Source organism: Castor canadensis, chromosome 11 (genome assembly GCF_047511655.1).
Source record: "Castor canadensis chromosome 11, mCasCan1.hap1v2, whole genome shotgun sequence".
Lineage (NCBI taxonomy): Eukaryota > Metazoa > Chordata > Mammalia > Rodentia > Castoridae > Castor > Castor canadensis.
This window is the reverse complement of record NC_133396.1, coordinates 97,143,919-97,157,551: the sequence shown is the minus strand read 5'-3', so window position 1 is coordinate 97,157,551 and position 13,633 is coordinate 97,143,919. Positions and strand designations below refer to the sequence as shown.

At 42.7% G+C, this 13,633-nt stretch overlaps 1 protein-coding gene and 1 non-coding gene across 6 annotated transcripts in view; both read left to right on the top strand.

Moving 5' to 3' along the window:
• Positions 1-13,633, top strand: part of Pbx1 (PBX homeobox 1) — a 296,763-nt gene that overhangs the window by 19,604 nt on the left and 263,526 nt on the right. The window contains exon 1 of one of the 5 annotated variants that reach the window (XM_074047610.1): positions 6,163-7,342. The exons of the other annotated variants lie outside the window; for them this stretch is intronic. Coding sequence (XP_073903711.1) covers positions 7,282-7,342 — 61 coding nt within the window. The 5' untranslated portion in view covers positions 6,163-7,281. Of the gene's footprint in view, positions 1-6,162; positions 7,343-13,633 lie in introns of those variants that run through there. 5 annotated transcript variants of the gene reach the window in all.
• On the top strand, positions 10,239-10,402 carry LOC141414151 (U1 spliceosomal RNA). Its single transcript, XR_012439235.1, has one exon. It is a non-coding gene; the product is annotated as a U1 spliceosomal RNA (small nuclear RNA).

Below are 13,633 nucleotides of genomic sequence, written 5' to 3'. Positions count from 1 at the left end.
GTAATTACTGGTTTAAGGTCTATGTGGTTCCCTCTTTGGATGTGAATTTCTTGAAAATAAAAATCAGGATTTGTATGCCCAGCACACAGCAGATGTTCAATATTTTCAAATTGAAATACTGTTGTATCTGTTTAGCCCAAAAGGGGGAAATTTTATTTATTAACCTTTTTTGAGTACTCACAACTCTTGGCTCAGACTCCCACAAGGAATTTGCTGTCTATTGGGACAAACACATTAATAGGTATTCTGGGCCCTGGCTTGGTAAGTGCAATAAAAAGAACTTTTGAGAAATGAAATATAATATAGCTTAAAATACACTCTCAAGATGGGCATAGTGGTACATGCCTGTAATCTCAGTAATCAGGTGATTGAGGTGGGAGGAACTCAAGTTTGAGGCTAATTTGAGCTATGTAGTGAGGCCATGTCTCAAAACAAGCAAACAAAAAACACCCCAAATACACTCTCAATACTAGTAGCTTTTCTTTTTGGAATTTGGAGATTGGATCTTTAAATCAAGAGAAGAGGGATAAAACTGAAATAATGAGGACATCTGAGTTTGTTGAGAGAGGAGAGAGGCAATTGCCTTGTAGAATTGCCTTTTTGAGAATTGCCTTTTTACTTCCTTCTCTTTTAGGAAAAGGGTTCCATTCTTTAACTACTTAACTCAACCTCCCTGACCCTTAGGTCGTGGGGTGAGAGAGCACTGGACCTAGCAGCCTTGCCTGTGGTTCTGGGGCAGCCAGAGTTGCGGCTATGATATACCTGTACCTGGCTTATAGAAAACATGAGTTGTAGGGCCAGGAGGGACAGATCTGGGAAATAAGTGTAATATAAAGACTTCAAGAAGCAAATAACTATCACACCGGCTTTCACCTGTGTTGCTAAATTATAGAGTTCACTACTATATTTATCAGAGAGAATTTTTACCTTTCTCTTCATTTCCTTTCTCCATTCCTTCATTTCACTTACTTCAATGATGGACCTAGCAACAAATGCAAAAAAGGATCCTGTCCTTAAATTGCTCACCTGTGGGAGAAAAAAAGAGTTTTAGGGCAGCTCTTGATCAAGCTCTCAGAGGTGACCTGAATCTGGCACATGAATGCAGATACCTCGCAGAAGGTAAACTCCCAGCAAGTCAGGCTTTGTTCATCTTTGATGTCTAGCACCGTGCGGGGATGGCCTCATGCATGCTAGGCAAGTGCTAAGTCTGAGCTATGACCCAGTTCTTAGTGTATATTTTTGATCCTCAACAAATGGTAGTGGAAGGAAGGTAGGAAGGAAGGGAGGGAGGGAGGGAAGGAAGAAGTCACAGATAGCTTAGTTTTTAGAGTGAACATTTTAAGAAGTTGTTTTCAAAACATTTTAAGAAGTTGTTTTCAAAATCAGTACTTGGCTTGAAGGGTACTACCTTGTGAATTTTATGTGTGCTGGGTGATGTGTCAAAGTGAGAAGACAGGATGGCAACATCTAAGGTATATTGGATCACTCCAATTAAATGCTCAGAGAGAAGCTTCTGGTTCAATCAACCTGTTATTGAATGGGGGAAAGTTCTTGAGTAGTTCCTCTGTTTTCTGAGTTATGATCTTAGACTTTAAGGAGTTATAAAGGGTGAAGAGTTTTCATGGAATAGATGATCAGAGACAAGAGGAGGGTGGGATGTGTGCAAGGGCGGACACATGAGAGCCATGTAGAGATAAGTGATAATCAAATTTTAGAAGCTAACTAGACAGAACCTTCCAGTGGAGAGGTGGAGGTGGGAGGGGCAGCTGCTTTAACTGACGAAGGGCTCAGGTTCCAGCACCTTCCTTTTATCCCCATCCACAAATGGTCCTGTCTTTTCCCTTCTGCACAGCCTTCTCTTTTCTTTTTCCATCTTCCACACATTGAACTACATTTCTGTCTGCTCAGGAGGATTTAATGTCCAGTTTCCCCCCCACCCCCCATCATATTGATTGAAATGATAGAAAAGGACTGCTCTATCTAATAATGATAATAATAATAATAATAATAATAAAATAAAATAGTCAAATCAAGAAGTTGAAAGTGGGAATTTGTTTTTACTTATTTATTTTTTCAAGGTGAGAGTTTCTTGAACCTGGGGCAAGGGAAATAATTTGAACAGAAGTCTCTCATAGCACATTTACACACCTCCCCCCAAATCCTGTCCACCCAACCTCCTGTAATTTAAACCTCTCCCTGGGGAGGAGTAAAGAAAGAATTGTTCCCACCTTCCCCTAGTCTCCTCCTCCCTCAGTGAAAATTCCTAGTGGAGTCTGTGATGTCTCAAACTTGGTTGTCAGTTTCAGGGTTCCTGGGGGACACCCTTTCCTCCAGTCTCAGTGCAGTTCTAAGGCTTCTAAGTAAGGAATAGTAAGTAGCTCCCTTGGCCTACAAATTTTCCTGTTTGCCAGACCTTGCCAGTGTTTTGTCCTGTGTGTGGTTTTGTAGCTTTGCTATTTAGCCTTCTCCTGGGGAGGGTCTTCAGCAAGGAGCGTCCCTGTAGGCTTTGAGGTAAGGACCAGCAGCATCGTGGTTTGGATGGAGACTTCTAGAGCCAGTTCTTTCCTGGGATTCTTTTTGGTGGGTGCTCCCCTTTCCTGTTTTGAAGAACCACAGGCTCTTCTGGGTTCTCCTCTGTGTTATTCTCTGTTGCCAACATTCTTACCTTAAGCTGGACATCTTGGCTGCTAATAACAATGTACATCTAGCTGAGGAGCTTTGGGCATTTTGGTTTTTAAACTTTATTCCTTCTTCCTTCTGCACAATTTCCTCTTCTCTATAACATTTCTTGAATAAGTACTTATAGGTGTCCATTCATTCATTCAAATAACAAACAAATGGCTTTTCTAGGACCACTAAGTAAAAGAGAGGGAATATATATTGTTTTCACATCCTTAGAAAGTAGAGCATTTTTTAGTATGTTGAAACAGTCATAGATATAGGTAATCACTCTCATAGTCCTACTGGCATATCTGAACATCAGACCAAACAGGAAGAGGATAGAATCCTAGGGCATAATCTCCTCTGTTTTAGGGTTTGTGTGGTGGAGTTATTGTTCTAGCATATTCAGAAGAGTAGGGAGGAGGGTGCCTTTCTGCAGAAGGTATGTGTGCATGAATTTCATTGCTGCCCTAGAGGAAGTAGCCCATAGGTGAAAATGTTGACATTTCCTGTTGCAAGAACCAGGGAAAGCATCAGACCTGGTTCTAGGCACATGGTGAGATGTTCAGTAAGTTCCTGTCTTCGCCTTTTCATCTCCAAGGCAAAATGGAAGCATCCAAGCCCTGAAGATGCACAGGAACCATTACTGGTCTGCTCTACTGTTGAGTTGATAACTAACAAGGAGCAACACAGAACAGTTGCTTATCCATAGTGTGGGCATTGACTATACTCCTTGTCAGTGTCCTGTCCACCCTTGGGAGGTCGTGAAGTGAGTCTCCACAGAGATGTGTGAACATACCTTTTTTTTTGGTGATATTTTGCACATTGCATGTGCTGAGTAAGCACTGTACCACTGAGTTTACCCAACCCTGTGACATACTTTGTCCATTAGGAAGGAAGCATTGTGCAACTGTGCAACTGTAAGGTTTCTTTTCTAACCTTTCCTGTCACAACTGCTTATGGAATTGAAGCAAGTCACAGATTGGCAGGCAAGTGGAGGGCTGATTTTGAGCATGGCATAGATTTAGAAATCTTGTTGAACACAGAACTGGTGACGCATGCAGTGAATATGGAACTGGAGATCCCAAGAGACTTGAACAGAGAGGTGTGATTGAGAGTTAGGTGATGGTGAGTCAAGACCATTATTCACAAAGGGAACTTAAAAGTTGAGATTACCTGCTCACACAAAGAACAGCTCTGCAATCCACCTGGGTTTCCTAGAGAATGAAACTTGAATGTCAAGCTCACACCCAGTTTCAGTGCCAGCTCTTGAGTTGTACGGACGGTGGGCAGGACCAGGTGCATAAGGGAAACAGGAAGTCTGTGCCTGGAGTTGAGTATCATAAGCTTTGTTTGTGCATTGTGCCCTATGTGTGTCCCCATGTCATATTCCCCAGTCTCACATAGCTGGCGCGGGCATAGGATGTGACAACTGCCATTTCTTAGGTATCTTTCAGTTTTGCTCCTGAAATGTGTGGCTCTGATCTTGGTAATGTGTATGCATATCTTGCATTTAAATATAGTCCTTAGCTTCATGGAAGCAGTGTGTCTGTTGGGAAGATCACTGGAGGGGGTTGTTATTGGGCAGTGTTATGGAGCTAAGTGATGCACATGTTACTTATACATTGGAGGTCTGAGTTGTCTCATCTTTAAGATGTGAATGCTTCATGAGAGCCCTTCCTGAACTAAGCTTCTAGCTCTCCCTTTTATAGGATGAAGAGCTCTTTTTGTGATGTGAGTACTTACCCAGAATTTTACCTGCCTTTTATTGTTAGCCATTGTTGGTCTTTGTGTTTCTGATTTTCTTAGAGCAGGGACATCATGAACACTTATTCAAACTGTAGAGTTTATTCTCTGGTTCATAGAAATGCAAAATGAGAGGTTTTAAGTACATGGATACACTTTCTTATTCCGGGTGTTCAGAAGATTGGGGAATGGACATCTCCTTGATCCATCTCTCTGCCGCTCATCTTCATGGAATTCTTTGTGAATGTGAGGCCTAGAGGCTGGGCTGGCACCTGCATCTCCAAACTGCACATCCTGCCTTCTGGGAAGCAGTCTCTTACACACCACACTGGGGGTGTTCCCAGGAGAGGCTGAGAGACAGGTGCCAGATGTTGCAGTGGCACTCCTCCCAGCCTCCCCTCCCCAAGCTCTTCTGAGTCTTCTAACTTGTCCGTAAGTCTACCATTTCTATGCAGGAAAAGAGGGGAAAGAGCTCTGGGGATGCAGGGGTGCCTTGCCACTTCCTACCTTCCATGCTGGGATGGGCACCTGATTTCTTTGGAATTGAATCTCAGAGTCTGAAACCAAGACCTAAGAAAGGACAGAGGTCAGATCAAATTCACTGCATGATCACAATGCAGGGGTAAAATGATTGAACGAAGCAGGGATGCCCATCCCTGGGAGCTGGAAAACCTCACATCCAGATGTGGTCAGAGAGGTTCACAGAATGAAAGGCAGTCTGATGAGCAAGTGAGATACACATGCCTATGGAGTACAATAGAAAAATCAATTGTAAGTGGAGGTGAAAGTTTTAGCTGGCTTTTATTGAGCACAAAGAAGACAAACTGGCTTTTGCAGTAGTCTCAACTGTATGTTAATGGTGCTTTTTAAAAACTCCAGTTCAGTATTCTGGGGAACAGTTGCACAGAAAAAAGTTGCCAGGCGGTACATGGAAATGTACACACACATAGAGGAAGAAAACGACATAGACTCAAGGCTAAACATCGTTGGGCTTTGGAGCATATGGTGAAGTGTGCTATAATTTTTAATGCACATAGAAATGTGTATGGATAAATCCATATATATGACTCTATATATAGTGTGTGTGTATATATATGTATGATTTTATTTTCAGAAAGCGGTAAGTTTGATCTGTCTTTTCCAATCCCTGATTCTTCCTTCCCTTTGTTCTCCAGAAGTCTACTGTGGATTTATTAGAAATTCCCTTTGGTTTAGCAATAAATAAATAAATAAATAAATAAATAAGGGATGAGAGAGAGAGAGGGAGACAGGCTGGAAAGGGAAGCAACAAAACTGGCTCTTGGCTGGCAGCCCACAGCATGAGCCCTCTGGCCTTGTTTGAGAGCCTTGCTCTGGCCTTCTGTTTTCTTAAGCTCAGCTCCCCTTACCCCCTTCCCCCATCCACCAGGCCTCCTTTTTTCCTAAGGGGCCAAGGGAGGCTGTTTCTACCCTCCTAACCCCCATTTTTGTACTCTCTCTCTCTCTTTCTCTTTAAGGCCAGAGCTGCCAGAGCAGGGAATTTCTCCTTGCCGGCCTCTCCTTTTCTCCCCCAGCCCCCTCCCTGACGAAGGGTTCATCCAAAGTTCGAATCCAGACTCTGAACAAAGTGGCGCAGACCTTTTCCTGACTCCTCACCCTTTGTCCTCATCACTCAGTGACAGACAGGAATCAAATGCCGAGGACCCAGCCGAGAGAGAGGGGCAGTGGGGGAGGGAGGAGAAAAGAGAAAAGTTCCCATTAACTTGCTGGGCCTTTAACAACCACGGGAAAGAGAGGAGGAGGAGGAGGGCGGGGGCCCCAGAAAGGATTTTTGTTTAAGTTTCTCCAGGCACACACAGAGCATTCCCAAGTTGTTTGCAGATGGTTTCATCTGGTTTCTGTTTGAGGAGAGAGGATGGGATGATCAGTAAGGACGGGCTGAGAGAAAGGGAGAGAAGAAACCGGAAAATAATACCTGTGATGCAGTCCTATGGTCTCCAGAAGCTGAAGACATGCGAGCATTCGGATCCTACCATGAGAAAACAAATTCTCTGGGATTTAAGGGTTCACCTTTTGGAGGTAGATTACACTTTTCAGGACACCAGAGGACCATAGAGCAAATTACTTCTTCCAGAGTGCTAAATGATCCCCTGGTGCCCTGGGAAGAGCCCATTTACCTCCAAAAGGTGAGTTGTTTATGGCCAGAGAGTAGAATATTGGCTGTAATGCAGCTCATCCATCCTCTCACATCCCTGTGAGGTATTTAGGGTGGGGTGATATTATCCACCTGTCACCACCAGGAAGGGGACTGACAAACACCTTTGCTGCTACTCAGATTGAATTGCTGAGGAGGGGGGTGAAGTGACTTTTCCAAGGTCTTTGAGTGAGCCAATGACTGAGGTGGATTAGATTTCTATTTCAGCTGCAACGTTCCTGTTTCTCAAACAAAAATTATGTGTTCACTCTCACGTGGAGCCTCACCTAGAAAAGCTGAGAGGGGGAAATGGTGTGGCCAGCTTGGACTAGAAGAGAGAGGCCAAAAGAAAGACACAGTCGTGATTGTCCCAGCCTCATTTGAGGGTGCCAGAGGGAATCCCTGTCTGAGCTCTGAGGTTCTGAGCTATCTCACTTGGACTGCTTGCTTCATGGACTCCTGCCACTGCCCCCCTGGGCCTCTGAGGTCAGTACTGCTGAGCTCCAGTCCACAAGCAGCTAGCAGAAGGTGAATGATGGGGCCTCTGTGGGTGAGGAGGAAGTTAGATTGAGAGATGCCGTTTGGGGTGAGCCTTAATGGGCAAGACAACAGTGTGGAATCTTGAGGGACATTGGGACCAGGCGATGTATTGCCCCTCCCTCCCATAAGAACACAGTGAACTTCATGATTTCCTGGAAGGGATGCCTGCATCCAGCCCTTCTTTGCTAGGATGGTTGGAGAAACTGATTGTGGCCTCTCAGGGTGAGTAGAGAACCAATATAAGATTTTAGGAAAATTGGATGCTATTTCTCCTTATCAGAAATTTTGAAAATGGACTAAACTAACTAAAGAACCAAATGTGCTTTTTGCAGGGATACGGAAGATTAGTGATACTAAAAAAATCTTTGGGTGATCACACTTCTAAACATTTGCCAGTTGGATAGAGCATTTCATATATGTTCATCTGTGTTATCTCGTTTAGTTCATAGTAATCATTTAAGGTGGGAATTGTTCTACTTAAAGTGGGAGGTGAGGCCTGCGTTCAAATCCAGTACCACCAGAAAAAAAAAAAAAGAAATCAAGTGAAGAAACTGATGCATAGAGTAATTAAAATCAGTTCCCTAAGGTCAGTTTAATAAATAGTTATATGTATAATCATGGGACTACAGCGCCTTTCCAATGAAATGCTATCAAAAAATTTGTAATCAAAGGAAAACCTTTTTAATTAGGATCTCTGGGTAATAGCAATTCTGAATCATTTCAGGCTAAGATGAATGAAAGCACTGTTTCACTGTGGGAATAGGAACTTTCTAGCCGTGTTAGTAGTATAAGTGGGGTTCCTGGGAATGCTTATCCTATTTAAGAGAGCAAACTTTTCAGAGGTAGCAGCAGCATTTGCATACAATAAATGTTTTAATTGCTGATCTTTCCAATTAATTAAAAAGTATGTCTGTCATGGCCCCGCTTTCCTGGCAGCACTTTTATTGATGATGAGTTTATATGCATATTTAAATAACACAATGACATTTCTTTTCAGTGTTTCCTAACCCAGGCTTTTTGTGGAGGAACATCCTGTTAGACTAGTGCAGGTTTTCTGATCCTGTGGATAGAGCATACCCTGGACCTGTACTGTGGTGATCCTGCTGGGTGGGCCTGCATTTCCTTGGATTCTTGTTTCCTGTGAGCTTGTAGAGACAATCTGCAAAGTAGGGGTCCTCTGCGAACAGGGGTGCTGTACTGCTGCTGTTAGATGCAGTCTAGACTTTCCACCTCCCTTGTGGCACTTTTGGCAAGTTGACAGGTATAATTGATGAGTTATTCTAAGAATGTGATTCCTGAGTAAGTCTAGTGGAGTGACTGTGTTTCTGAGTAGTTAATGTGGCTGGGGGGAAAGGCAGATGAAGGGGATGGGGGCTGGGAAGCTGGAGAGAGATGGGGAGGAGGGTCTTTGTTCAAACCAAGTTCTGTTCTAAGTCTGTGATTCCAGAGGGGACAACAGGGAATCCTTGCGCACCAGATGGTGACTTGAGCCCTGTGAGTCTGGATAAGACTTTTCCAACCCATCCCAGTGTCCTGGGAAAGGGAATAAAAACATTTAGCTTTAACTTGTAAACTTCCATGCCAGCCATTCTGGCTGAGTTTATGGGAATTCACAAAGATTCCACTGCTTCGAATTTGCCTCTTTTGAGCGACTCTCCAAGACTGTGATCTTCCCTGGCAGGCCATTTAATTCTCTAGGGTCTGAAAAGTTGATGTTCTGTTGAGAACAGGAAGGAGAAGTTCAGGTGATAGGTAGGTTCATTGTTTATCACGGCAGCACCAGAGGGTGCTGGGGTTGGCAGCTGAGACTTTCGGGGGGGAGGGGGGATCTGACCTGGTTCAGGGAAAACTGGCCTGGCATCTCCTCTTTGTAAGTTAGGGAGCCATAAAGGATCCATGTCTGCAGGTGGCCAGCCAGGTGTGCTGGCTTCTTGTCCCTGGGGAATCCCCTCTCTGTCTTACCCTACCCCCTTGAGTGGAGTTTCTGCTACTTTGTGCAATGCACCAGTCCTCTGTGCATCACACCAGCCTTGCTGACTGTGAACTCTGCCCCCTGCCAATTGCCCCCCTGGGTTTTCTTTCCCGAGCACTCACTTATGAAAAGTTCCTCCTTCCCTCTCTCCACACAGGGAACTAGCAATTTTCACACATTTGCACTATTGGATTCTGACTGCCTGTGAATTGCTGGATCCCACTTGCTTTTTTCAAATGTTAGATAGACCCAAATGTCAAGACTATTCCAGAAGAATTAAGTTGTGCCTCCAAAAGTTTAGAGACACTTTTTCCCCGTGGTAGGAATTAACCAGATGGGAGACATCCATGTAAACCCTAGTTTCAGGGAGAGGCACTTGACTTGTATGAGGCTCTGTTTTGTTTTGTTTTCATCAGTTAAAATATGGGCTCTTGGTTTATCTCTGGAAGTTATTGGGAAGGCTAAAAAATAATAAAATAAGAGCCCAAAGTTTGTAAAACTATTGCCAAGTATCTTCTTTCCTTTCTTGCTTTTGCTAGGTTGAAAACACACTGTGTGTGCCTCCTGTAACAGATAAACTGTCTTGTGCTTTGTGGACTAAGGGACTTTTCACACACATACCCCCACCCCCAGCTCCATGCAGGCACTCAGTTTATTCCCTGGCTCTGCATGGACCTCTGGGTTCCTGTTGTGCCCCATTCTCTCAGAGCCTCATGCAATGTAACTTCTAGGTGAAGCTGGTGTTTTCTGCATTTAAAGGAAGCTTCTTTTTTTCCACGTTGCTCTTCCTTTTTACCTGACATTCAGAATTGCTGTTTCTTAGTAGGACCTCCTGGGAGCTAACAGCACAGTGCAATTATTGGCATAAATTCATTTGCATGGCCCTTGATTAGTTCAAGTCACTTCCCATGTCACCTCACCTGAAAGCATTTCTAGCATTTGAAATTGTCATCCTTTTAGAGAGGAGAAAGTTGACTCTATTCTACATCGAACTTGCTGTCACTCGGAAGCACGAAATGAAACATAGAATGTTAAACTACAACAGAGACTTTAGGGATATCTGCTGCAGTACTGAAAAACAGAGAAAAAAAACTTTTAAGTAGTAAAATTTTAAAATTTCATTGCCACATTAAAAAAGTAAAAAGAATACTTACCTGGCAGGGGAGATACCATGGTCACAAAGGTGGTTTTCCCAGGGCAAGGCTTCTCCATTGCACTCCGGATGTGCTGACCCCTGTGATTTCCCCAAATGTGGGAAACTCAACTGCATAATTTGTGGTAGTGGGGGACTGTGTTCACCCTCTCCCCTGTCAAAAAATAAAAAAGTAAAAAGATAGGACATGGCCACTCCAACTGAGGTAAAAAGTTAGCATCTCAACAAACAGTATGGGAGTAGTGTGACACATCTGTAAGCCCAGCTGCCTAGGAGGTATAGTTAGGAAGATAGGCCAGCCCAGTAAAAAGTAAAAAGTGGGACAAACTGTCTGAAAAATAACATAAAGCAAAAAGACCTGGGGGGCTTAGCTCAAGTGGTAGAATAGCAAGGGCAAGGCCCTGAGTTCAAACCCCATTATTGCCAAAAAAGTAAAAAGAGACAGGTGAAATTCAATTAGGACATTGAAGCCTGAAAGTATGATTAACTAATAATTGGGAAAATGAAATGTTTCCTTTCAAGAGCTCTTTTCTTTATATTGTCTTCGTTCAACTTTTGTCATAAAAACCAAAGAATCATGTTTTTGTTCATAATTTTATATCATCCTCTTGTATTATACTCTAGAGTCCAAGCTTGGAGAGGATTTTTACCATTAATCAGCTTTAGGATAGTGCCAGCTCTGTCCCCATAGTTGTATTGTACTCTGTGCAGTGGCAGAGAGAGCTCTCTGATTCCTGAAGGTATCGATGCTCCAGGGGAAGTGCAAGTTCAGGCAGTTTCTGCCTTGCAGTGGGAGGGTGTCACTGCTTCTCAGAGTGTCCTCTGCACAATCCTGTGGACTTAGGTATGGTTTTCCCCCACATCCCTGGAAACCACAACAAGAGCCCTTGGCAGGTTGCTCTGGTGTACCAAGTGGGCAGTGCTAGTAGAGCAGATTTCAGAAATGGTCCCACAGTGGCAGGCTGGCTGTAAAGCAGTCGAGGATGCGTGAATGATACCTCTTCAAGCTATGACTGAGCAGCCTTAATGGAAAACAAGGTCAGTTAGTTAGCCTGGCTGGGTGATGACACTGGGAGGCTTTTTTTTAAAAGAAGATGAGCCATTTATTAATCCCCACTTTTGGCATGTAACTTATGATTCATTTGTTCACTGTCACCACCCAGCTCAGCTTTGCTTTTAGCAGGTGATCTCCAAACTGATATGATCGTAGTATATTCACTGGCTTCTAGAAAGCGCCAGTGGGAAATCTTATTTATGATGATGATGGTTATGGTTATGATTATTGACAGCCATTATTATAAACATCATTATTATTTAGTGTTAATCAGAAGCTGTATGAAAGGTACTCTAAAGAAAACAGAATTAGACCCTGTCTTTGCAAATGGGCTCATAAGAAAAGGATGACAGAAAAGAGACACCCAGCCTGGGCTAGCTCAGAAAAATACATTCTAGGGAAATTCAGCTGACAAGATAGTTCCAAAGGTTATAATTTTTAGGGCTTTGGTGGAGTCCAATATGGTACCCTAAACACAGATTAGAAAAATGGAAGGTAGAATTTTCTAGTAAAGAATTGTTTCAATCCAATTTCCCTCTTAAAGTGAATTATAAAGAACAAATACAAGGGAAAAGGTGGATATATGTTTTGTTTTGTTTTATTGGCATGCAGGCAATTATGAACTTTAATGCATTAATAAATCAAATATCTTTAGCAGCTAAAATAGTCCCTGAAATAGTTTCTGTGCAGAAAGGTCAATGTCAAGACCATGAAGGCCTCACTCACATTGACATACAGGTCCAGGTTCAGATCTTTGCAAAATCTCCTGGGAAAATTGGACTTCAGTCCTGCAAGATAAAAATACTCCCTCCTTGAGATGGTACATGAACTTTTCAGTTTGCTGAAGTCCCCCCATGCACACCTTACTTATTTACCACTGGGTACTTGGTCCCTATAAAGCCATTTGCAAATCTAAAGCAGTGGTTATTTTGTCCCAAGGGGCTATTTGACAATACATGGGGATATTATTGGCTGCCACAATGCAAGTTCATTTTTATGACATATTTTTAGTGTGTATTATTTACATTTCTTATTGACTCTGAATATTACTAGTCATTATTACTAGACCTGCCTATGATATAAGTGTGTGTGGGAGTAATTGGATCTAGTGGAAAGAGAACCTGTTTGTGGGGCAAAACCTTCTGTTTCATTCATTTTAGACACAACATTTAACTTTGGAGCTTCAGTTTCCCTATGTATAATATATGGATAATTGTGACTACATTCATAGAATGTTAAGAATTAAGGTCCTATTATTTCTACCACTAACATACCACTTGTTTTGTTTCCACACTAATCGCTCTCTCCCTACCCTCCTTCTGTCTTTCTTTATATTGGTCAACTTTTCTAAAATTAAAAATATCATCCAGGAGAACCCTAAGGCTTAAAAGAATTTTAGTGTCTTTACCAAAGCCATGCAGCAAAGAGTGGTGGTACAGCTGGGGTGTGAGCCCTGTTTTAAATTTAGTACTGGGGTTTGAACTCAGGGTTTTGTGCTTGCCAGGCAGGGCTGTATATCTCTTGAGCCACTCCACCAGCCACATCATATGTGCACTGAACTTTCTGTCTTCATTTGGGCTCATTGAAGTTGGAGCAGGGGTGGGCAGCATGACATTGAAGCCATGTTCTAGGATCTAGACTTTAAAATAGGAGTTCTTGTTGGCACAGCATTTCAAAGAAATGCTCAGTTAAAATGTGAAAACACTGCTTTAAGTCATATCTCCTATTTTCTGTATAATACTAGTCAGGTTACTCCTTTGGTGAGGATAGGTTTACATGGCCCTTGATGGCTTTCCAGGAGGAGCCTCCTCTCTCCCTGTCATATATGGAAAGAATGGAGTTGGTAGCTGTCTCACTGGAAGGGTGGGAATCTTATTTCTTCAGAAGATAGATAGCGACATCAAGGGTTGATGGTTGGAAAGTACAACAAAGTTCTGTGAAAAGAGAATAATCTAGCTTTGCTTGAATGATGATATCACAAAAGAACTTTTGGAGGTGCAGAGCTAATTTTCTAGTGCACTTCCAAATTTGTTGACCAAAGAGCAAGAACTTCCAAATCTTTATATGGCCTCCAGAGGTCCATTTTGCTTGTCTTTATGTCGCCACCTATGATGACTCTAAAGTTGTCTTCAAACCAGGACCTGGTGTGCATTTTACTTTCATGAATTCTTAAGTTTCTTCCACATTGTGGAACTTTACCTTTAAGAATGGACTTTTCATGACCTTTGTTTTGGAGTCTTGCAGCCTTGTAGTAAATGTGGTACTTCAGGAGAGTTTGTAGCTTATCACTCAGGGCCCTCAAGAATCCTTGACCTTTCTAGAAACTCATCTTTA